The sequence below is a fragment of the Anopheles maculipalpis genome, chromosome 3RL (assembly GCF_943734695.1).
Source record: "Anopheles maculipalpis chromosome 3RL, idAnoMacuDA_375_x, whole genome shotgun sequence".
NCBI lineage: Eukaryota > Metazoa > Arthropoda > Insecta > Diptera > Culicidae > Anopheles > Anopheles maculipalpis.
The window spans coordinates 73,361,450-73,383,595 of NC_064872.1; the positions used below are offsets into that span (position 1 = coordinate 73,361,450).

Sequence of the window (22,146 nt, forward strand, 5' to 3'; positions counted from 1 at the left end):
TTTGCCGAACTCGGCCAATTTGACGGACGGGATTCAGGCTCTAGCTCATAAGCACGTATAAACTTTTGTGTTAAACCTGGCAAGTTCCTTGCAGATAACTCCAACTTTATAAATATCTATGAACTTTTGGAAAAAATTATGCCCAAAGGAATCAACAAGTGACTTCATTAAATCAAACATTAAACACACATTTATGCCAAATTCCGTACTAGTTGTACTTCCCACTAAAGCACACTCCTCACAATATGCAATAAACCAGGCTCAGGCTTAGATCGAATTCATGTTCGACCAAAAAAACTGACAACGTTCCTAACCACTAACCATGTGACCACGATCAAAAAGCTGGCAAATCCTTAAAAGCATCGCAAACACATCATCCAGTAGAAAGTTCCGGTTTACTGACAAAGCAACAACCACAAAAAAAAAACTCATCCTGTCCCTCAAGCGATTCACCCTCCAGTTGGTGAAAAGAACTCGAAAAGCGTAAATTAAAAACTCGACCAACCAATAGAAAAACAGTATACAGCAGCACATCCACCAACAGCAGCAGCAGCAGCCGGACTGGACAGTTTGAAGTTGGTGCACAAAAATGCACAAAGCTAGTGGCACGCATTTGTGCATTGTTTTCATTGAAATGCTATTTGCCAGCGTACACCGAAAGAGAATAGGAGTTTGGTCGGCTTTTTTTTCCCTCATGTCTCAAAGCAACTCAAAGCCTAAACCGGAAGAGCGTTCAGCTTCTACTCACTTTTAGGAGCAACTGCATTTCTGAGTGTGCTTTGTAGGGGGGGAATCGTTTCGGACGGATGAAATAAAAACGAGCAAGACGAAAATCGGTCGCCCCAAGCTCACACACATCATCCACTTAAACCCATCGGTAGTGCATGGGTTTGCTGTTTACTTCCCATCGGTGTGTGGGATTAGAATCGACCGAGCTAGGACTCGTTCTGGCACTGCATTTCCGGGTGCAGCTTTTTCCATCAACAGCCAGGGCCAGTTTTGGGGAGTGAACAAAAACACCACAACCGTTCATCAAAGTGTTTTTGGTTTTGGAGTATAGAAAATCTTGAACCAGCTAGAGAGAGAGAGAGCAAAACAAGGAAATAAAACTCAATTTTCCCAACACTTACGGCCATCATTTGGTGTGCAGTTCGAAGTTCATCATCACTTGATAGTTACGCACATTGATTTATATGCAGTGAACGTTCAACAGAAACCGGGTGTGGTTTGTGCGTTGATTGCATTTTTTGTGTTTGTTCGTGAGACCAACAATATGAAATCGTTTCAGCCGTTCTCCGGCAGGGGTTTTGATTTAGTTTCATGCTTCCGTGGGAGACTGCAGACTGCCAAATCGAATTGCGAAATCGGTCAACAGTCCTCGGTTTCAAGGTGTTAGAAGGGATCAAGAAAAAAAAACCGCTCAACAAAAAAGAGTCAAGCAGTAGGTTTGTTTTAGAAGGAAACAAAGACATCCCCACCCGGTGCCGGAATCGTTTCGTTTCGCTCCAGCAAACTCTTCATTATTTAATCTTTGGAACAGACTTTCACCGGTCTTTAGTCAGCTATCGTGGCGTTCATGCTCAAGCTTTTCTTCCACCCCGTTTTCGACAGATGTAAACGAGTGCCTGCTACGAAACGGACACGGACCGTGCCAGGATACTTGCATCAACACGTGGAGCAGCTACAGGTGTACGTGTGATGGGCTGCCCGGGACGCGGCTGGCCGCCGACGGCCATAGCTGTGAGGACATCGACGAGTGTACGGTCAACAATGGTGGCTGTTCGCACACCTGCCTCAATACGCTTGGGCGAGCGTTTTGTGTGTGTCCGGAGGGCTACATGCTGGACGAGGATTGGAAGACGTGCATCGATGTGGACGAGTGTGCCAACCAGCGATCGATTGCCAGCGAACATCGATGCCACGGACGGTGCATCAACACGGTCGGCTCGTACCGTTGTGAGCTCGGTGAGGATAGCAATGGCGGGGAGCTAGCGGAGGGAAGGTCGCAGGATGGTGCCAGCGAAGGAGGAGAACAGGACCAACCGGACTACGATACACTCTGCCCAACGGGATACCATTTCAACACGACCATGGGTGATTGTCAAGGTGAGTTCAAGGATGGGATGTTTTTCGAGGGACTGGTTTTCGATTCCGATGAACTTTGGTGGATGGAAGGAAAGTTATTTCAAAGGAAAAGTTTATGTAAGCTGAAATGTGATGTCGTTTTGCGGGATTGCACATGAACCGACTGAAAGGTATCCATTGCAAGTGAACTTTATAACATCATTGGTTGAAAAAGGAACGAATGACTTAAATTTAAATATAGTCTTGAGAAAAATATTTTGAATTAAGAGTAAGGATTGGCCTTTTAGTACCGCTGGGGGAAATTACATTGGCTTTATTGTTCTTTCCTAACGACGTACATTACAAGGGTGTATAAGGTTTCAGGAAATGTATCGATAGCTAATCAAACCAATCCTTTGTGGAAATATACGCCTAAAGGTATGCAATGTGCTGCTCTAATGCAAACCTTTTAATTGCATATCCTGTCAGCGACAATCAGTTTGTTGTTTACGGTTTGCATTACTCGTTGTGTTCGATAAATAACATGTAAATTAATTGCTTGAACCATTGAACTCATTAGATATAAATTCATAGCCTCATAGCTTCTAACTACATTTATAACGGTATCTTCAAGTAATACGTCATAAACATCATCAATGTCTAATATCTTTTTATCAAATCTTATCGAAACCAGAACGTCTTCCATAGGGCAGGACTGCATTACACAATTTTGGATGAAATCGCAAAAGCGAGCACATAAAGAAATGCGTTACACTTCTCTGCTCTCAGATCAAGTGAAGCAATTATAGGAAAATTAGGCTCAAATTAAGGTCTCCATCACATAAAAGTCCTCCTTAAAAAGACTTATAAATATGATTCTCAATAATCATTCCTTGTCCCTCACATTTTCTATCTTGCAAACATTATGGTTTAGTGACAGCATTTTAATGGCATGTTTGAGCGGTTATGTTGTTCATCTTTGTGCTATAAAATCACTAACCTTCCTTTATTCATATTTCCCCTAGACACGAACGAGTGCAGCATCCAGAATGGTGGGTGTCAGCAACATTGCATCAACAGTGACGGAAGCTACTACTGTTCGTGCAAATATGGCTTCAAGCTGGACTTCGACAAGCGCTCCTGTTTGGGTAAGTAAACCATCACACACCGCGTCTTTTCCATCTGTTAGCACCATCTCGAGGAAGAACTTCCAAGCGGTACCAAGTTTCAAACATCAGAAACATCCTGTCCGTGTGCATATCTCGGCAACATGCGTGCGTACAGAATTATATTTACCAGAATTTATCGAACCGTACTTCCATCGAACAGAAGTGGGTCATCGAGTGTGACACCACATACCACCGGGCGCGTGCAAAACTCGCCTATCCGGAACAATTATATTAACATTTATCATAATCTAATTACCGTTTGATAGCCAACACTCATTGATTTATGACACGCACGTTAATGGAAAACGTCACCAGTCGCCAGTACCCCTTACACATACCGGCGTGCTGTTCCCCGTACACTCCGGAGTGAAGGGTATGAAATCTTCGGGGCTGATGGAACCGAAATTTATCACCGAACCATAAACGGCTCGGCGCGTGTACGCATCTTGCAAACCGTAATGCAATATCCGGCGTAGAAGATGAAACTTGGAGTCGATATCTTAATCTACTCGGTTCACTGGTACGCCATCTACGCAGCTTTTGTGGTTAAGTGTATTGAGTGTGTTTGCCTCTTGGAATATCAAGATATGATCACTAACACTCCACCGTGGCTCATCCAACCGGCAGGAGGCTTTCCCAATAGGGCTTGATTTATATACCAACCAGCAACCCACAAGGGATGGACGACACTCCCTTCGAAGGAAACAACACTTCAACATGCTGCTGGTAGAGCTGGTAGAAAATGGGATAAAATATTACATCATTAAGATTCTCGACTGTGCGGTGCGGTTGTTGGTGGGAAATCCTACGACTGGGATTCTGCTAACCGTGCAACAATCGCAACCCAGACCAATCTTCCCATTGTGTTCTGTTACAGTTGAGGTTGACAAATTAGCTTACAATAGTGATGGGAATTAAATTTACGACGCATCCTTACGGTTTGCGAAGCACGCTGGCAATTCAACATTCTAATAGACTGTCATCGTTAGCCAGCAAAACGGCCAGCTATGCCGTTGTTGTCCGGCTGGTGGGGTTTTAGTAAAATATTAATTAAAAATATTCTTTATTTACTGCTCTCTGAGGTGAATGTTGGTGTCCGAGGGGGCCGAAGCGAAGAAGAATGTTAATTAATTTCCCAGTTTACAATGGAGATGAATTTCATTATCGCTTTTTTAAGAGCGACGAGTCTCGATTTATAGAAGGAAATGATTACAGTCCTGCTGAATCCCACTCAAGCACTGTTTGACAAATGGTGCCACAGGCGAAAGAATATTAAACAATCTCTCACCCACCCACTGCTCCCTTCACGACAACCATCTTCTATTGAACGGGAAAAGATCGCTTGAGACTCCTCCTCCTCAGCGTCACGTGATGTGAATGTCAATTTTCACTTAACGATTGCCGTTTAACGTTTAAGCAATCAAACAAAAGCGAAACGTTTGCGATGACATTTCCCACCGACGGAGCTGGCTCACCGTTTGACATCCGGTGTCCAATCGGTGTGAAAGTGATAAATGTGAATCGGAAATCAAACTCAATTCACGAGCACAAAAGAGGCACGGCAAATGGGATTTGAGCAAGCAAAAACCATCCATCAGTAGGGAAAGAAGCAGCTCAGACTCGTGGCATTTTTGTTGATGTTTTGATTCCAAACATCGTTTAAACATTTACACGATGTGCGTCACCAGTCAAAATAGCCAATTTTTTTGCTTTTGCTTGCTTCCTTTTGTAAGCGCAGTGAGAAAAGAATGAAAATTGATCGCTTCAATAATCGGCAAACTCTGGGGCAAGCGGTGTGAGTGGGATTAAATAAAATAATAGAATCGAACCAAAGTCCAACGCTGGTAAATCGCTGCAGATTCACTAATGGAGCAAAAACACCCGGAGGACACCCGGCTGAAGTGTGGAAAATGGAGAGCTGCTGAATGAGAGGGCTGGCGGCCTCCATTTTACTCCTCATCAACGGCATCGGTTTAAACGCACAATGAGGTGGAAACGTTGTCGGCGGCCATTTCAAATTAATTGAATTATTTAAAATTTACCTTTCACCGGCACGACTCGCCGTTCAGGCGCAGGCTAGGATGGAGCTTGCCAGGCAGAGGGAAAAGTTTTCCACTCTCTCCCTCTCCCTCTACCGGAGCGCGTTTCAAAATAGTGTTTTTAATGAAGCACATTCTTCCATTTGCCTTCCCTTTTTTATGTGAGTGTGTGTGCGTAGTTAGTATGCAAGAATTTACTCTTTTCTTTAACAGCGAGATCGCTTGCTCGTGACCCGCGTTATATTATCAGCAATGGAAATCAAGAGCGCCATCCTTCGCATCGAGTTTTGGCCCAGTCCGGCTCATTAGGCAAATACTTTTCACCACCGAAAATGTGCCTCCTCACCGACAGTGTAATTACTCCACCACGTCTATCGCTTCAATTGCGTACTACCGGAAAATGATTTTGCGGTCACATTTACGGTCCGGAATGTTGCTAGTGGAAAACATTTCATCCACCGTGTGATATGCGAAGCGAAAGGAAAATTAGGGGCGGTAGGGAAAAAAATGATTTCAACACAAAAAAAAAAACGCTGGCAACACAAATTTTCGATGAATTGAATGAATTAAACAACTTTTTCAAGTGAGTTCAAGTCGCATACAAGGTAGACAGCCACTTGTTTGTGTAGTGGGACAGAGAAGCAGAGAATAAAATATCCCAAAACTTGGCAGACCATCGATCGGCAGGCAGGAAAGGAAAACTGGAGGATGAAAACTGGAAATTATACAAAAAAAAATCTTCCCTCGACGTGAGCTGAATGCCTTGAGCTGCACCTCTGGCAGGAGAGTGTGGTAGAAAATGGGAGAAGCCAAGCCAGACGTAGCGCGTAAAATTAATGAACGATAATGAATGGAATTTTGATTAAAAATGCAAATTTTCACACCATGATCTTCGGCTCTTCTGGGGCTGCTGTTTCTGCTACTTTTTGCGCTCATTGTTCATCGGTAAGCTCCGTTGGCATTTTTGAAGCAATTTTGTGGATTTGCTCGCTACAATGGCTTAGGTTTGGTAATTTAAGTGTCCACAGAGACACGATGGTTTTTTTTTTCTTCTAAAGACGAATTAAACTCTGTACAAAAAGCTTGTTAGATCTGTTTCGTTCGAAAAGTGGTACAACTCTAATGACTGACAGGGCTTTAATATGTTTTAACTTTCTTTAGCATTTTCGGACAGCAACCTCTTGGCGGATGAGTGAGTGAAAGATTTGCTAGAATGATAATTAAAAAGCAAGGTAATCACAGCCCTCTCGACAGTTAAACGAACAGCAAAAAACAATCCTGTCCTGCTCGACCTACCGAAGTCTAAATAGCGTATAATTAGTCCCCGGCACAAAGTTACACGAGCACCGGAGCGGCCACACGACACGATGAGAGGCCGTATCTAATTTCGCCTATTGCAGCCTTTTTCTGTCGCCCCCTCACTACCCATTGTGGATGACTTGGGGTGAGAAAACTTCTGAACAAACTTTTTTCGAGACAGGACACGGTCGAGTCGAACCTGAAGCAAACGCCGTGCGAATGGAAGGTGTCCAGCGTTTTCCCTCCTGTAGGTGTCGGTGAAATATTTTAATTAAGTTCACTTCAGCATAAATTACTTCCCTTAGTCGCTCCTTCCTACACCCCCGTTGCTCCCTTCTACCTTCGTTTGCTCCATCAAAATAAACACTCGAACAGGTTGTCTATGGGCCCGCTGGTCCGGCAGGGCAGAAAGCATCAAACAGAACTTTAATGGAGTCATATTTCATCGAACCATCGGCACGTTGGCAGCTGTAATCGATGGAGTGAAGTAGTAGTTTGATGGAAGTTTGATGTTAACGCTGGCTGGGATTTCATTTACAGGCAATCGAAGCTTATTTTCTCCTTGGTTGGTGGAAAGCGTGCTGATTGTTGCTGGACGTTGGGCTAGTTTAATGATAAATTAATTTAAAGTAAAAGGCTTGAAATCATGACCTGGAATACTTGGATACTGGAAAAAAATGCATCGCTTGTTGATTAATTCTCTGCGTCTTCCATCTGATCAAACTTGACATGCTCCGATTAAGTTGATGGCTAAGCCATGCTCACAAAAAATGCGTGACTCAAAAACGCATCGAACGGTATGCAGAACTCTCCGAACAAATCAAAACTGAGTGAGTTATCGCCGATTTTCCATGGGGATTTTTAAGGTTTTCCGCAATAACTCAGTAGGGGGTGTAGGGATCGGGTTGGGGTGTTGGGCAAAAAGGTGCGCGGCCTCAAGACGCATCCAACGGTATGCCAGACGCCACGATCGGACCAAGAACGATCGAGTTATCACCGGTTTTCCATGGCAACCCAACCAGATCCCTCCACCTTCTTCTAAGCAATTGTGGAAAACAGCAGCATTCCCATGGAAAACCAGCAATAACTTGGTCATTCTTGGTCCGATCCTGGCGTCTGGCAACCGTTAGATGCGTCTTGAGGCCACTCATCTTTTTGCAGAAAAGCCCTACCCGATCTCTTCAGCCCTTCACCCATTTATTCCATGAAAAAGGAGCATTCTCGTGGAAAATCGGCGAAAACTCGGTCAATCTTGGTCTGATATAAGCTTTCCGCATATCGTTGGATGCGTGTTTTAGCATCGCTTTTTTTTACACTCCATCTAGATTCTTTCTCCCCGCTCCCAGTTTGTTCATGAAAAAGGATATTTTTGTGGAGTTTTGATCCGATCGGAGCGTACAGCATACTGATGGATGCGTCTTTGGGGGGTATGGGGAAAAAGTGTTTTTCCGCAACAATTTAGTGCAACCTGAAATGCTGCTTGTAAAATTTTCCGAGAAGTTTTGAAATTAATTTTTTTCCCAATATTTTTCAAAGCAGTAAATCCAATTGGGATTGTTTTTCTTTTCTTTTCTTTCTTTATAAATAGTTATCAAAGTAAAGACGATGTTTCTAGCATCTGGTTTATCACTAAATTAGATAAAGTATTACGTCTTGGTGCCGTATTTCCATCCCTTTCTGTGGTGATTATGTACATAATTCTCAAGGCATTTTCCATGACCCATGTTTTTTTTTTGTTGTTTGTTTGCATGTTGACGAGGGCTTAAGGGGTGCCATTGACAAACTTAACCGAACCAACTGCAGATCTTCATAGAGGAGGTTTGTTCTGCTGTGGCGAGGATGGAGTAAACTATTCCGCATAATCCCCCGTTTGTGTGACATAGCTGGCCGACACCTATAATTAAATCTCTTCCCAGTAATCACATCAAACGAAAAAATACTCCAGCATTCTTTTTACCCGATTCTTCCTTAAATATTGCATACCTTTAGGCACTAGTATGTTGCGCAATGCGGTGCATGGCTCTTGATTTCAAGAACAAAAATCTTACTTTTCTCTTTTTCTTTCTCTCTCTCTCTCTCCTATTTTTTACCCAGTGCTGAACGACTCGTTAAAGTTAGCGGACATCGCCTGTCCGCCCCTGTTTCCACCACGCCACGGATACCTCGAGTGCAGCCGACCGATTGACGAAATAGCAGACGGTCCGAGCGGTGGCAGTCTCAAGATAACCAACCGCCCCGGCAGCCAGTGCATCCTCAAGTGTCCCACCGGTTACCGGCTCGAGGGGAAGTTTTCCAAAATCTGTGGCACCACCGGCGAATGGATTGGCGATGAGAATGGCACCTGCATACGTAAGTAGATGCACCCCGATGGCCCGATTGGAATGCGGATATGCATAATTGGCTTTGCGGGAAGTTGCAACATCCGTGTTACGGTGCTGTGTTCGGAATCGGAAAGAGTTTTCGTTTTGCTGTTTGTTTGCAAAAGGAATCTCCCATTGGAAAGGTGATTTTACGCTGGCTATTCTCTGTTTTTCCATGTATTTCTCGCACTGTGTATTGTAGTCTTGTTTTTCGGTGCGGGAAAAATTTTATGCAGCCACCAAACACCGCAATCACATACACACACACATACTGCGGGAAAACCAGGGTAACATTTTAATACACGCACAGCAATAAAAAAGGTGAAAAAAAAACAGTGAAAACCAAACTGCCCCAACGGCTAACTTTTGCATCATAATGGCATGATAATTACGCCGAAACGTTTTCCACTCAACCGAACACGCTGATTGAATGACGGGTTTCCAGTTGGGTGGAAAACGCGAGGTGGCGTTGGGAAAAAAGCGTGAAAATAAACAGCACTTTAATTGGGCTGATAGTGATATCAATTTGTGCGAGCACAATTTTATGTGGAGCAATTTAAAAGCCACTGTTGCAAATTGTTTTCATTCTCACTAAACTTTCCCATCGTTTCGTGTGCGTTTAAAACGTTCACCGCTGAGCATGATGATGATGTTTGTGGTTTGTGAAATACAAGAAAAAACGCTTGTTAGCAAAGCAAATTATTTCGAAGGAGAGCGGAGAGCGTGTGTAATTCCCATTTTAAATTAGCGCTGAACACATTAATCCCGCAAATCATCTCCCTCAACCAAAAAGCTTCATGTACATACTTCAATTTCAGTGGTATATGGTCGATCAAACTTCAACAAATAGCAGCCAAGTAGCGGTCAAAGGTGTTGATGGGTAAACCAACTAGTTCATAGGCATTTTTTTTTCATGCTGTTTATTGCATTTGGTGGTAGGTTGAGAGAATCAGAATTTAAAGGAGCTTAAAACAGTAAATTATGTTTGTTATAATGTTTTGATAAGCCGAATAGGTTATTCTTCACATCCATCTCGATCTTACCTTCAGAATCTTACGCTATGCACATTGCATACCCGAGAGGCGCCAAAGTATTCAACAAAAATACTCCAAATCTGTAACTAATCAATAATTGCTCTATTTTTTTCAAGGATATCCACAACCAAAGCTGCTCTGTCCGACCAGTGTTAATGTTGAGCTGCACCCGAACGAAACTGAAACCACAACCGTTCGACTCCGTCGACCAGAAACGGACGTAAGCTGGGAACGGGACGTACAAGTTGAACCGTACTGGGTGAAGAAGGACAGCTTTACGCTACCACTCGGCAGTCTTAACGTGTCGTACTCGGCCAAACATCCCGTCTCGAAACTCCACACCGAATGTAGCTTCCTCATCAATGTACTGCGTACGTGTGCACATGAGCTGGGCTTTGGTAGAATGATCCGTCAGTGATGTGTTTGATTGGGTTTTGTTTTCTTTTCATCAGCCGGCTCACCGCCAAGGGTGGACTTCTGTCCGGACACGCAGGTCTACACGATCGAGGGACGACATCAGAGCGTGAAGGCAACGTGGGAGGAGCCCGTGTTTTCGGACAATGTTGGTGTGGTAACGATTACAAAATCGAACGTAAGTAGAAAGTTATCTTGTGTAGGCCGAATTTATATGTACTGCTAAAAGCATTTTAAAGTCAAAGCAAGTTTAAAGCTCCTCAATCAAATTATATGTGATCCAAAATTTTATTTGTATTTTTGTCGCCAACGTGCACTAATATTATGACACAAAAAAGGATTGTAGATTTAAGAAGTATTGTTGGTGTTCGTCTACCCATAAGAGGCAATGGTGAAAAAATTTAAATTGTAATTTTTGCGATTATTAGTTGGTTATCAATTTGCGGCCTTTAGGATGAATGTTCCAAATATTCCCAAGCAGCAGCCGGGCCACACTTCTACTACACCCGCAATTATTTATCAATCCCAACAGAGCCCTGGTACAGACTTTGGTGCTGGTAGCCATCTCATCACGTACGAAGCACACGATGACGCCGAATGGAAGAGCAAGTGTGTCTTCAAAATCGTTGTAAACCTAAACCCGGAACAGCAACAGCAACCGACAGCACAGTCCCATTTCCAGCTGCCGATTCTGTACAATCGGTTCTACTTCTAGGGTGGGCAGGATCAATCGTAGGAGTCCGAGACGCTCATCGCGCCACACGGATACTGTACAGATGACGAAGGTGCAAAGGATATATTTTACAAAGAATCCGTGACGGAGGGGGGACGTTTTTTCGATCAGCGTATTCGAATGCGATTTTTTTGAGCGTATGAAGAAAGTAAGGAAGCAGGTAGGTGCAAGCTTTTTATCGTCACAAACAGGCATGAGCTGGGACAGGCGGTCCGATGAATGCAAAGTGAAATACAATAACACAAGAGTTTATTCTATACACTACGGAGCAGGTGCGGAGGAAAGGCACCAGAAAGTGGGAGTTATGACACGAGAAGCTCGCGTTTTCTGCTGCTTATTTTCCACACCGTCTGTCTTAAGGAGAGTGGAAGGAGATTATACATAAGAAGCAAATATCAAGCCGTACATATACAGATCCCCCGTAGGTGGTAAGAAACTTTTAGTCGTAAGCTATAAATCTGTATGAAGAAAAAAACACAACCCATCCCAATGCAGAAATGGAAGGATTAATCAAAACTCTCCCCCCCAAAAAAATAAAAAATCAATATACACGAAAGTGGGTGATTGAAGGTTGGTCATGAGGGCGATGAAGCGAGAGGAAGGTTTTTTAGTTTGGTCTAGAGAAAAGAGCCACCAATTAAGTCAAAATGGGCACACGGTTGGCGTTAATGTACATAGCATCTTTCGCTGAATTTGCAAATTATAAACATAAAACAGAGAAAGCGAGAAAGACAAAAAGGAAAATTGGGAGAAAATGTGCTTTTCTACAACTCAAAACAATAACAATAACCCATGAAGAATCTAGTGAAGCAGTGCTCAAAGCGTGCTGTAAAACACGCAAGACAACAATGTCTTGCGGATTGCATACCTTTGCCACAATTGCAATAAGCGCCCCAAAGTTATGCAAATCGTATGCAGAACGTTTCGTCTCGCATCAACAAGTTTCGCCACAACCGGAAAGCAACGCAAAGTGACGATGATTGAACCAAAAACAGTAGTGAGCAGAAATGTGCAGAGCGCGCAAAAGCTTAGCAAATCCCGTAGGGCAGAAAAAAAAGCTTTAGTTTTGTGGCTTTTAATGTAAAATAATGCTACAAAATCCCCGATTTCTTCACGCTCTCCTTCAAAACATTCCCGCCACAGACGCACACAGACCTCACCCTGAAGGGCAGCGGTAGCCAGGAGGTCTTCCCTGTGCGCTGGTTAATAGCGAAACCGAAGAATAGCATCGACTCCTTTCAAGAGGAACAACAACAAAAAAACAGCGGCGAATGAATGGATGAAGTCTGTATAAAACCATCAAGGCTCTCTTCCGCTTCCGGAATGGTGTCGGAACTTTCAATATCAATAAAACCGAAAGGGACAGTGATGCAAGTAATTTCAGAGAAAATGAAACACAACGTGATGATGATCGTACAGCGTTGGTGAATGATTTCGATGCCGTCCGAAACTGACATTTTTGTGTACAGTCCGGTCTTTAGGAAGGTAAGTTTTCTTTCACTTTTTCGTTATTTTAAAGCATTCTTAGTTACTCTGCTCACTCTTGAGGGGTTTACAATTTCGATTTTATTTCGCTCGCAATAAGATCGTTATTAATGGTTCCTTTTTGTCGTACCGAACAGATTAATATTCTTCGGTCGTTTTGCTTAAGCCTAGAAGTAAGTTAATTCTAATGCAGACAGTTTCGAAGTTTTTTTCTCTGTTGTTACGATAAACAGATTGTTAATAAGATCAGTTTAAATAATTCTGTTACACTGCAGATATTTCGATGCATATCGCTTTGAATAGTTATCTATTTTTTTACTTTTTTGAAAGCTGATGTTCTCATCTGACTGATAAAATCAACCCGACGAGGAGAACAGTCACAAAGACTCTGTTTCGCAAAGGGAAAAGAAATTTCATCTTTAACAAAGTATCCCCAACCCTTCGGCCAACATCAACATTTGCGAGGAAAGGTTTCACGTTTGAGATTAGAGAAAAGCGTTGCATTAAGTTTTTTTTTCCCCGGAGGTTTTCCGTTCTTTAAAAAGCATCCAATGTCCAAATGGGCGAAAACTGATCCACTGCTATTTGATTAAGATGCCATCAGCTAGTTTGGAATTGTGACTGTTGGAGCTGCTGTCTATTATGGTTGACTGCCATCTTCCTTATGCGGGTGGCTGTCAGCATTCCCATCAGCATCGGTACGTGTTTCTGCACCGTGCGCTCGACTGCGCTTTTTTAGCCAACGACGTGACTGTTGCTGGTACTGCTGCTGCTGCTGCTGCTGCTGGTGATGATGATGATGTTGTTGATAATGGGATGCACTCACCGGCATGCCCGTTGGGTACGGTTGTGCAAGCCGCTGGGGCAAGTGAACAGCTCTCGACGACGCTAAAGCACCATCATCTAGCGTGGTGGTGGGTGGCCTTGAAGTAGCCGTCGAGGACGTGTAGACCTTGTCCCACGAGGAGTAGTAACGCAGCAGATTATCTGCAAACGATAGCGCGAACGGAAGATTTAGAACATGTTCGTGTAAGGAAATCAAAGAATTCAAAAAAGAAAGCGGAAACCTTGAAACATTATCACACGTGTTTAAGGAGCGATTTGGTTTCGACCTTTCTTTGTCGTTCCTGTTCGCACGTGTTTGGTTGAAGCCTCAAAGTCAATGTCATAGCACTTGACAAAGGTTGGTGAGAGTGTAATAAGAAGAAAATTTAGTACACTTGAGCTGAATACAGTTTGAACTTACTGTAACGCTGGTGCTGTTGGCGTATCAGTGCCGGACTGGCATTAGGTGTCTCCTCTAGGTGCTGTAGATGCTGCGCTAACATTCGCTGCTGATGACGCAGTCTGGCTAGCTTCTGCTTGATGCGAATGTTCTTCACCACACAGCCTTGCGGAACGTGCAACTGGATGTTTTGGGGGGAAAACAGTGTTATTAGTAATTATTATTTAGGCACCATCTTGGTGTAAGTTAAGAGGTTACAGTGTTTTCTTTGATTCATAAGCGAATTGTTGAAGCATTTATTGTAACTTTTAAAGACTGTACACACACGAAAAGGGTAAACAAGCAGTCGATTTTGTTGAAAAATGATCTACGTAAACAATTAAGTAAAGGATGCACATTGCATTGCGCTTCTTGGGAATGGTTTATAAGAAAGTTAAGAATCAAATATTCACTAATTGAGCTAGCACTTACCTTTAGGAAATTATTCCATACTTAATCAATAAGGAATAAAATCTGATAATGAAAAGCCTTCAAGCATGAGCAGATACTCACACCTAACTGTCAACGTTACATGTTTTTCTGTCCAAAATGGTGCTTTATCACGGCCAAATAATCAAATTACAAATAGAAAATTTTAAAAAATCTAACCAATTACTACCACCAATGTAATAATTTCAATTATCACGAAAGCACACCATGTCTCTTCCAAAAATCAAACCAAATTGCATTCCAATTTCAAACACAATTAACCCATCCGTTTGTCACCGTTCCAAAATCAACGTTAAAGCCCATTCCGCGACCCCAAAGTTTTGGTGCAAAAAAAAAAAAAGGAAATTAATTATAACACCCGTCGTGACGGTCTCTCGAGTCATAGCACGCGAACGCATCAACCAACACACCTACACCCCGGAAGTGCAATGTCCCCGGTGTTTGATTCAACTTTTCCCACCCCGTACGCCGGCACCGGTAAACCGGAAAGTCAAATAAAGTGCACCGAACCGGCACATCGATTAGAGAGGCCGGTTCTGAATGTTCGATACTTGAACCCAAATTCAACAAGGGAACAAGTTCAATCGATTGTGGGATGATGGTTTGCCTGCCTTTTTACTCCTTCCCCTTTATGGCTTGGTGGCTTCGTACGGTACATCTGCAAAGGGTAAAGTTTCATACTTTGGTTTTCCGAACGGTGGTAAACGGTGTGATTGTGGACATGTGGTTTTCAATGCGGCTCCTATCACACACTAGTGGCACACGGCAGTAGCACCAAAGTGTTGTTTATACGGTTGTAAGCCACAAATACTGTTTACAGCGCATGCAATCCCGAACGTCCGAATACTGAAGAGGCAAATATGCGCCAACGGTGCGGTTTTTGTGTGCGGGACGCACTGCGGATGTGTGGCGTAGCTGGGCGGATACTGACAACATAAAACTGGAAACGCAAACAAAAAGCTGACCAAACTACATCACTCTGTTGACTTTTAATCATAACACGCGATTTTAAAGAGGTGTTTTGTCGCACAGATTGCCTAACTTTAGGCGGTTTTGTATGGTGAAAAATGCATTTTGCTTGAAGGTATGCAATCCGCAGTGCACTGTGCATTAACATTATTTCACTCCTTATCTGGTAGCTCTGTAATTCTTTTATTCCAATATTCTAAAGGACACTATTGATTCAAAATAGGAACCTTCTGGCACACTGGGAATGGGTTGCAAATTACCTTTTCCATCTCACTGCACTGCTCGCAGTCTGCTAATCAAAGCAATAACTCACTGCCCGCACATGCCACGCACACACACGCACACACACACACGACGTGTGGCACACGCGGGCGGTTTACGGTATCAAAAACCGCCAATTAACTGCAACGTTCGGCCGTCCTTGCTCGTTCGCCTTGTTGGCTGGCGGTGGTGGTGAGATTTTATCGAGTCAAAAATATTGTTGCCCTTTCGATTGGGTTTCGGTTGCAAAGTCAATAACCACCAACTGAAGCACCCAATTTCGGTGGCGCCGGGTTGTGTAAAATTCCATTCCACATCGCGACGCAATCGATCCCGCGAGCTTCGAGCTGTTTATTAGCTTTTTGATGCGTTTCATTCAGGAAGCTCATTTCACTCTCACTCGGTCTCGCTCACACCACGTTTTACTGGGATTAATATTGATCTGTTTTGAAGGATTTCGCTTTAAAGTGAGATATTTAGTTGTATTGTGGTGCCCATCAGCAACAAATAGAAGTGGAAATGATTCATTATTCAACAATTATTGGTTAATTATTTCATGTAATTTTTTTTAAATTTGATTGCATTTTAACTTGCAATGAAAATTAAATGTTCTTTTTATTTTAGTGTAAAGCTTAATTATAAAAAAACAACCGTTAGATTAGACAAATTGTTAGATTGTTGGTGGCTCCGTGGTATAGGCGATAGCGGCTCCGGTCTTCAAATGGCAGAACCGGGGTTCAAATCCTGTCCGAACCATACTCCCGTAGTGAGGATTGACTAACCAACTACGTAGTACCGGCAGTCTAGTAAGCCATTTCGATGGCCGGCATGACCTTAGAGGTCGTTAAGCCAAGATGAAGAAGATTAGACAAAATGCTTTGCTAGCTAAACTCATCTAGGGACAAGAATTTTGGATTCATACTGGGATATAAAATAGAATAATACCTCCTTTATATAGCAGTTTCTTACTACTGATTTTGATGTTTCTACTTGGTATAAATACATCAAAATTTGGAAGAAGTAATAAAAGATTATTTTCAAGTTTTAGAGCTATACACTGTAGATCAACAAACACTAGGTTTCAACTGTGAGAATGCTTTCATTATAGGACTCACACTCAGCGTACTTTATAATGCGTTAAATAAGTAAACCGAGCAACCTTTCCAGAAATATTATATAAATTCTATTTGTTCGATAACCAGGTCAGATTAAAACCAAAACAAGGAAATATCACACATAACATTAAAATTCTGCTTCCATTCTATCGTCGAACAATTAAAACTTTTTCAACAAGTACGCTTCCGATAATGCGTAAGAATGCTTTTCAGAACATTCAAGTTCAAGAATGCTTTTCAAACAACAAAAGGAAGGAAACAACAAATTAGAAAGCTCCACCGTTAAACGCAACGTTCCAGCGTTTTCTTCCAAGCGTACAAATTATCATTCAATATTTCTCTCATTTCCTGACCGTAAATCACTTGCCAAGTGATAAACATTCTCTTCCCCTGCATGGCAAAAACTTTCTCCAACCTTAAGAAACTGTGAGTTTGTATGTGTGTGTGTGTGTGTGTGTGTGTGTGTGTGTGTGTGTGTGTGTTTCATCTGGCTTCATCACGTGCGAAAAACGGAAGCAACGCGATTGAAAGCTCCCTAGCCATGCCGTCTTAGCCGTTGTCGTTGTCACCATCATCACGTTGTGTCGCCAGCGAAAAGACATTGAAACAATCGTTTGCTCGTTTTACAACTTGTGTTTGCGTTTGTTTTGTTTGCAACCCCGCGAAACGAAACTTTTCCATTGCCGCTTTGTTTCAAATTCTGTGTTTGATGTGATAAAAAGCACAAAAATGGACATACAAACACGGAAACGATGGTAGCTCATGGCGCGATAAACGTGCGAATGCAAAAAAGCTTCCGTCCTTGCAATGGTTTGCCTCTTCTTCTCGCCTCTCTCTCGTTTAGCATGTTTCCGTAAGTTTTGTGAAAACTTTTAGCGAAATCATGAAAGCACAAAACTACCACTCGCAAGCCACAACACACAGAGAGACGCCAACGCAGAAAAGTGAGTGCGAGAAAGTGGTGCCTCCTTCGCGTTGCTTCAAGTTTTTCGCGCCCAAGTTTTGTTGCTCCAACGATCGAATCGTACAAACATAAATAATCGTCACACATACACGTACACACATTATGGCACGCAGCATCTCCCAAAACCTTGGTCCATCTGGCAGAAAAGAAAGTTGGAAAACTTTTTTCTTACGGAGTGCGTTGTAGCGATTCGCGACGAACAACTTTTGCTAGTCTTTTTGCCAGCTCACTGCACTCGGACGCAAAAGGCGCAGTCTTAAGTGGGATGGTGGGTGGTGCTACTAAACGGGTTACTCTCAACACTTTTTCCACACCAGCTGTTGAAAGAAGTGGCCGTGTGTGAGTGTGTGTCTGCAACTGTTTTACAGCAATTTGGAAACAGTGGAGATGATCATGCATTTTGGTTAGTTGCCAGCTAAAAAGAAAATAGTTTCTTTGAGGGAATGAAGTCCATGCTTGAAGACATGTAAATCTTTCCCTTCCGGTGCACAGATAAGTGTCTTGTGACATTTAAATTTAGTTGTTTCCAACCTCCAAAATGATTTTTTTTCCTGATATGAAATATGAGGCTAACATAGGAGGATAATAACTCTGCGATTGAATCTGGGTGCTCCATGTTTCTACAAAGCCCTCTTGAGCGATAATTTCTTCGGATAACGAGACTTCAACAAAGATACCTCCTTTAACGAAGACTCCTTCGGCTAAAGTATCTTGATGGGTGAAGCAAGAAGGTGTTGACTTTTTCGCTTACCGGTTCTTTTGGCTAACTGCTAGGACTCTTTTTAAACGAAATCTCTTTGCAGGGAGGCAAGTTGATTGGACGAAGAAAATCCTTAAAAAACGAGGTTCCTTAGAAGATAAGGCTTCACGGTAGTTGATTTTTCATCCGCTTATCTGAGTCGATCTGCCTAAAATACTTATCTTCAAAGGATTACCCTTGACCAATTTTTGAATCTATCGCAGCGCTCGTCAATCTTAGCTTAAAGACCAATTTATGATTTGGTCAATTCTCCTATCTGTTTGCTGTGTGCGCTACATGTAATTAATATTATTCACAAATGTTTCCAAACGGTTTTTGCTGATTTTAAACTCGTTCAATTTCCGTAACTCCTTCCTAAAAAAAATCCGGGAAGCTTTTTTTAGCCATTTCATTCATGTTTGCTAAACATTCCCGTACATATATTTAACAGCTTCAAGAAAACACTTTTCCTTATCGAAAGTTTTCAGCACACAGCTCTCATCCTAGCGCGCGAGTACTTTCATTTATAATGTCAGCAGTTTTTCCTCGCAATTTTGCCTTGCATACTCGCTGTACTTTGCCACTCACACTCGTGTGAAAAAGGTACTTTCAGCCGGGGTTCGGCTCCTTTTTTTCTGCACTTACTTGCACTCGCCCAATTGGCTTACTTGCCGCTTTCCTTCATTTTCTGATCGACAAGCAGACGCTTTAACTTCTTGTGGAAGGAATTGGTGCAAGTTGTGCGACGGGTGTTTGCTCAACAGCCGCGAGTAGAGATAAAGTGCAGAAGTTCCTGTGAAAGACATGACACCTCCATGCTCGTCCGCATGTTGTAATCCTACTCTCGTGCCTTCCCCTCTGTTTTAGCAGTTGCTAAATAATCGCTAAAAGCGAGCTCGCAAAAAAAGGGAAGCTGTTTTTTCTTTTGTTCCCTTTTTTGTTTGTTGTTCCGTTTTGCTTTTATTTTTGTGCTTTGAATTTTCTTCCCGTAAGACGTTCGAAAGAATTTTTAATTAGCATCCAGCTAGTCAAGTAATGGAGGAGAAGAAGAGGTACCGTTTGAATTTATCATGAGTCAAACTTTCAACTTCAGCGCCTGAACGTCCGGTACAGAGTGCCGATGGTAGCAGCGTTTGCAGCAGATCACGACAGGACAGCAGTTTTGCGGGCATCAAAACCTTTTCGGCCAACTTTTTAACCAGCAGCGCTGGCCGGACCAGAAAGAAGATTAAGCTTTATGATTGGGACTAAATCAAATTTTGCTCGAAACTCTCGCTTCCACCAAACACCAATCCTTTTGCATCCGCTCGTGTGTCGTAGCGTTGGACTGGTACGGTAATGGAACGTTTTTCTGGTACGATCTAATTACAAAACTCTGCAGCCAAAAAGTGCAAAACGGAAGAAAGCTTCCAAAGCCAAAACGAAAAAAAAAACCTCCTCCTGATACGACAGCAGAGAAGCGGGGAGCGTTCGATAATGGTTCAAGGAGAAGTGGAATAAATTAGCTTGTTTACAGGTAGCTTTTAATGAATTATCAATTACATTGTCCAGACGCAGACCGAGCCTGGTGGTGGTGGTGGTGTTGTGCTGGGAAAAAGGTTACTTTCGCTCCCGTGTAGCAAGACGATTGCTGATGCATTAATAATGGAACGGCATGGAAGCGCCTCGGAATTGGCTCATCGTGGGTGTCAGGTTTATTTTTACCTTTTTTTTCGTTAAGCCGCACTTATTAACAACGGTTCAACGCGTTTCATTGAAGTTTGAAGAGCTTGAGCTTGTTAAGCAAACAATATTTTGTCATTTAAATTATGTGAGAATGTCTGTTAGCTTAAAAGGGAAAAATTTGAAGAAACAAAATTAGAAAATATTTGGTGTCTTTTATCTGTGACCAAACTGTAAAGTTTAAGTTAAAAAATACTGGTTTTCCCATAAAAAAGCAGTGCAAAGAACATTCTAATATCGTTCGACGATTATTTGATAAAATAAGCCTTTTTTATTCGATATTCTCAATATTAAAAATCAACGACTTTCGATTAAAACATACAAAAATCAATCTGCTATGAATGTATGTAACTTTGCTATCTTAGTGTAATTTCCTAAATAGCATTTTACCTTTAGAATGCCTTTAAAAATAGATGGCAGCAAATAAATATTACTACAAACAATGCATGATTTAAAACTAAATAATCAAATGCCCATAATTTTGCCCACATCAATTGCTCGTTTTAACAATGCCCAAAAGGTGTGCGTTATCATTAACCAAATGATTAATGAAAGAGGAGAAATACTTCCCTCAAGCCAAACGAACCTAGTTTATGCTTCCAAAGTATTAATACGTATTAATAAATTCTTGTCATCAACGTCATCTATTCATTCAAACATATTTTATCAAATGATAAACACAGCTTTCTAAGCATTTGCTATGCACATTCCGGTCTACTTGTAATGCTCTACTCCTGTAATCCTTTTGCTGGACAACGGAAAACTGGTTGGCGTTATATAAACGGAGCTCTGTGCTGCATTCGACTCTGTCTCACTGCTAACTTCAAAGGTGGCCAAATGTGGTGTAAAAGAAGCATTGAAAAGATGGATGTCCAGCTATTTAGACCACTGACACATTACTGTTAATGTAACTGATGCTTTAACTCTGCCTTTCACGATTCTTTAGGTTCTTTTAATTTGCTTGGTTAATTATCGACATCTTCTTGGTGGCATAACGACCTCTAAGGTCATGCCGATTACTAAACTGCCAATACCACATAGTTGGTTAGTCAATTCTCACTATGAGGGGACGGTCCGGATGGGATTTGAACCCCTGTCCTGCCGTTTAAAGCCTTGCAACGGCGCCAGGCTTTAAACGGCAGGACCGGGCCACCCCATCGATCCCAATTATCGACATAGTGTGTGCTATTCCAGACTGTGCAAAACTTTTATATGCGGACTATTTTAAGATATTTTTACCAATTTTTCATTTTACGGCATGCCATAGATTCCAAAATAATTTTATGCACGTCAACAGCAACAAATGCACAGCGCACATACACATTACTCTCTCAAGAAAAAGTTTGCCGGTCGATAAAATAGCGGGAAGCTCTGTACCCTTTTGGACAGTAGGATTACACTCACAAACCACTATGAGCTGATGATCTCAAAAGCCTTCCGTACATTAGGCTTTATGTTACGTGTTTCGAAAGAAATATTGTACAATTGTCCAGCCAATTCTCGAATTCAAATTCAAGATTCAAATGGCATATTAACATCGGTAACAAATAAATATAAACGAAATGATATGCAACGTTGGAATCCATTTAACACTTTTTTATTTTTGCGTTAATTTTTTAAACGTCCTAAACAAAACACCGAAAAGTATGTAATTGAGGGAGAAAATTCAGACGGAAAAATGCACCTAAACGATGTATAAAAAGCAAATGTGTTAAGCAAGATGAATTCGACGTAAAAGCAATACAATGGAAAACGATGCAAACAGAAACCGATATAAGAAAACAAAAACAAACGTTGTCAACTGAAGTTAGTTACACATGTTAGTTTACGCTAGGTTAAACCCCGACAACAAGCACACAAAACATATCACAGAAACACGGAACATTCACACAGTAAGTATAGAAAAAACTAACAATAACCTAGCTCACAGTAGATAACAGCAGCAATAAAATGGAATAGAACAAAACCATCATCAAAAGCAAAACAAAAAACGATTCCAATCGAACAAACGCAACACAACTGTCAAAGAATGCAAATCAAAAGTACAGTTCGGTGGGAGAGACAA

The 22,146-nt window shown here is 42.0% G+C and overlaps 4 protein-coding genes across 8 annotated transcripts in view; 1 reads left to right on the top strand and 3 right to left on the bottom strand.

Annotated features, from left to right (window-relative positions):
• Positions 1 to 11,094, top strand: part of LOC126563548 (uncharacterized) — a 99,503-nt gene extending 88,409 nt beyond the window's left edge. The window contains exons 7-12 of the mRNA XM_050220193.1: positions 1,612 to 2,106; positions 3,090 to 3,212; positions 8,666 to 8,920; positions 10,082 to 10,336; positions 10,418 to 10,557; positions 10,912 to 11,094. Coding sequence (XP_050076150.1) covers positions 1,612 to 2,106; positions 3,090 to 3,212; positions 8,666 to 8,920; positions 10,082 to 10,336; positions 10,418 to 10,557; positions 10,912 to 11,094 — 1,451 coding nt within the window. The remainder of the gene's footprint in view (positions 1 to 1,611; positions 2,107 to 3,089; positions 3,213 to 8,665; positions 8,921 to 10,081; positions 10,337 to 10,417; positions 10,558 to 10,911) is intronic.
• LOC126563429 (transmembrane protein 258) overlaps positions 1 to 22,146 on the bottom strand; it is a 497,437-nt gene that overhangs the window by 383,614 nt on the left and 91,677 nt on the right. The gene's annotated exons all lie outside the window — the stretch shown is intronic.
• The window catches only part of LOC126562245 (protein henna), a 754,155-nt gene that overhangs the window by 352,145 nt on the left and 379,864 nt on the right, over positions 1 to 22,146 (bottom strand). The window lies entirely within an intron of this gene.
• The window catches only part of LOC126565950 (fibrillin-1-like), an 86,110-nt gene continuing 77,201 nt past the window's right edge, over positions 13,238 to 22,146 (bottom strand). Inside the window, 2 exon segments of the mRNA XM_050223149.1 lie at positions 13,238 to 13,584; positions 13,844 to 14,003. Coding sequence (XP_050079106.1) covers positions 13,238 to 13,584; positions 13,844 to 14,003 — 507 coding nt within the window.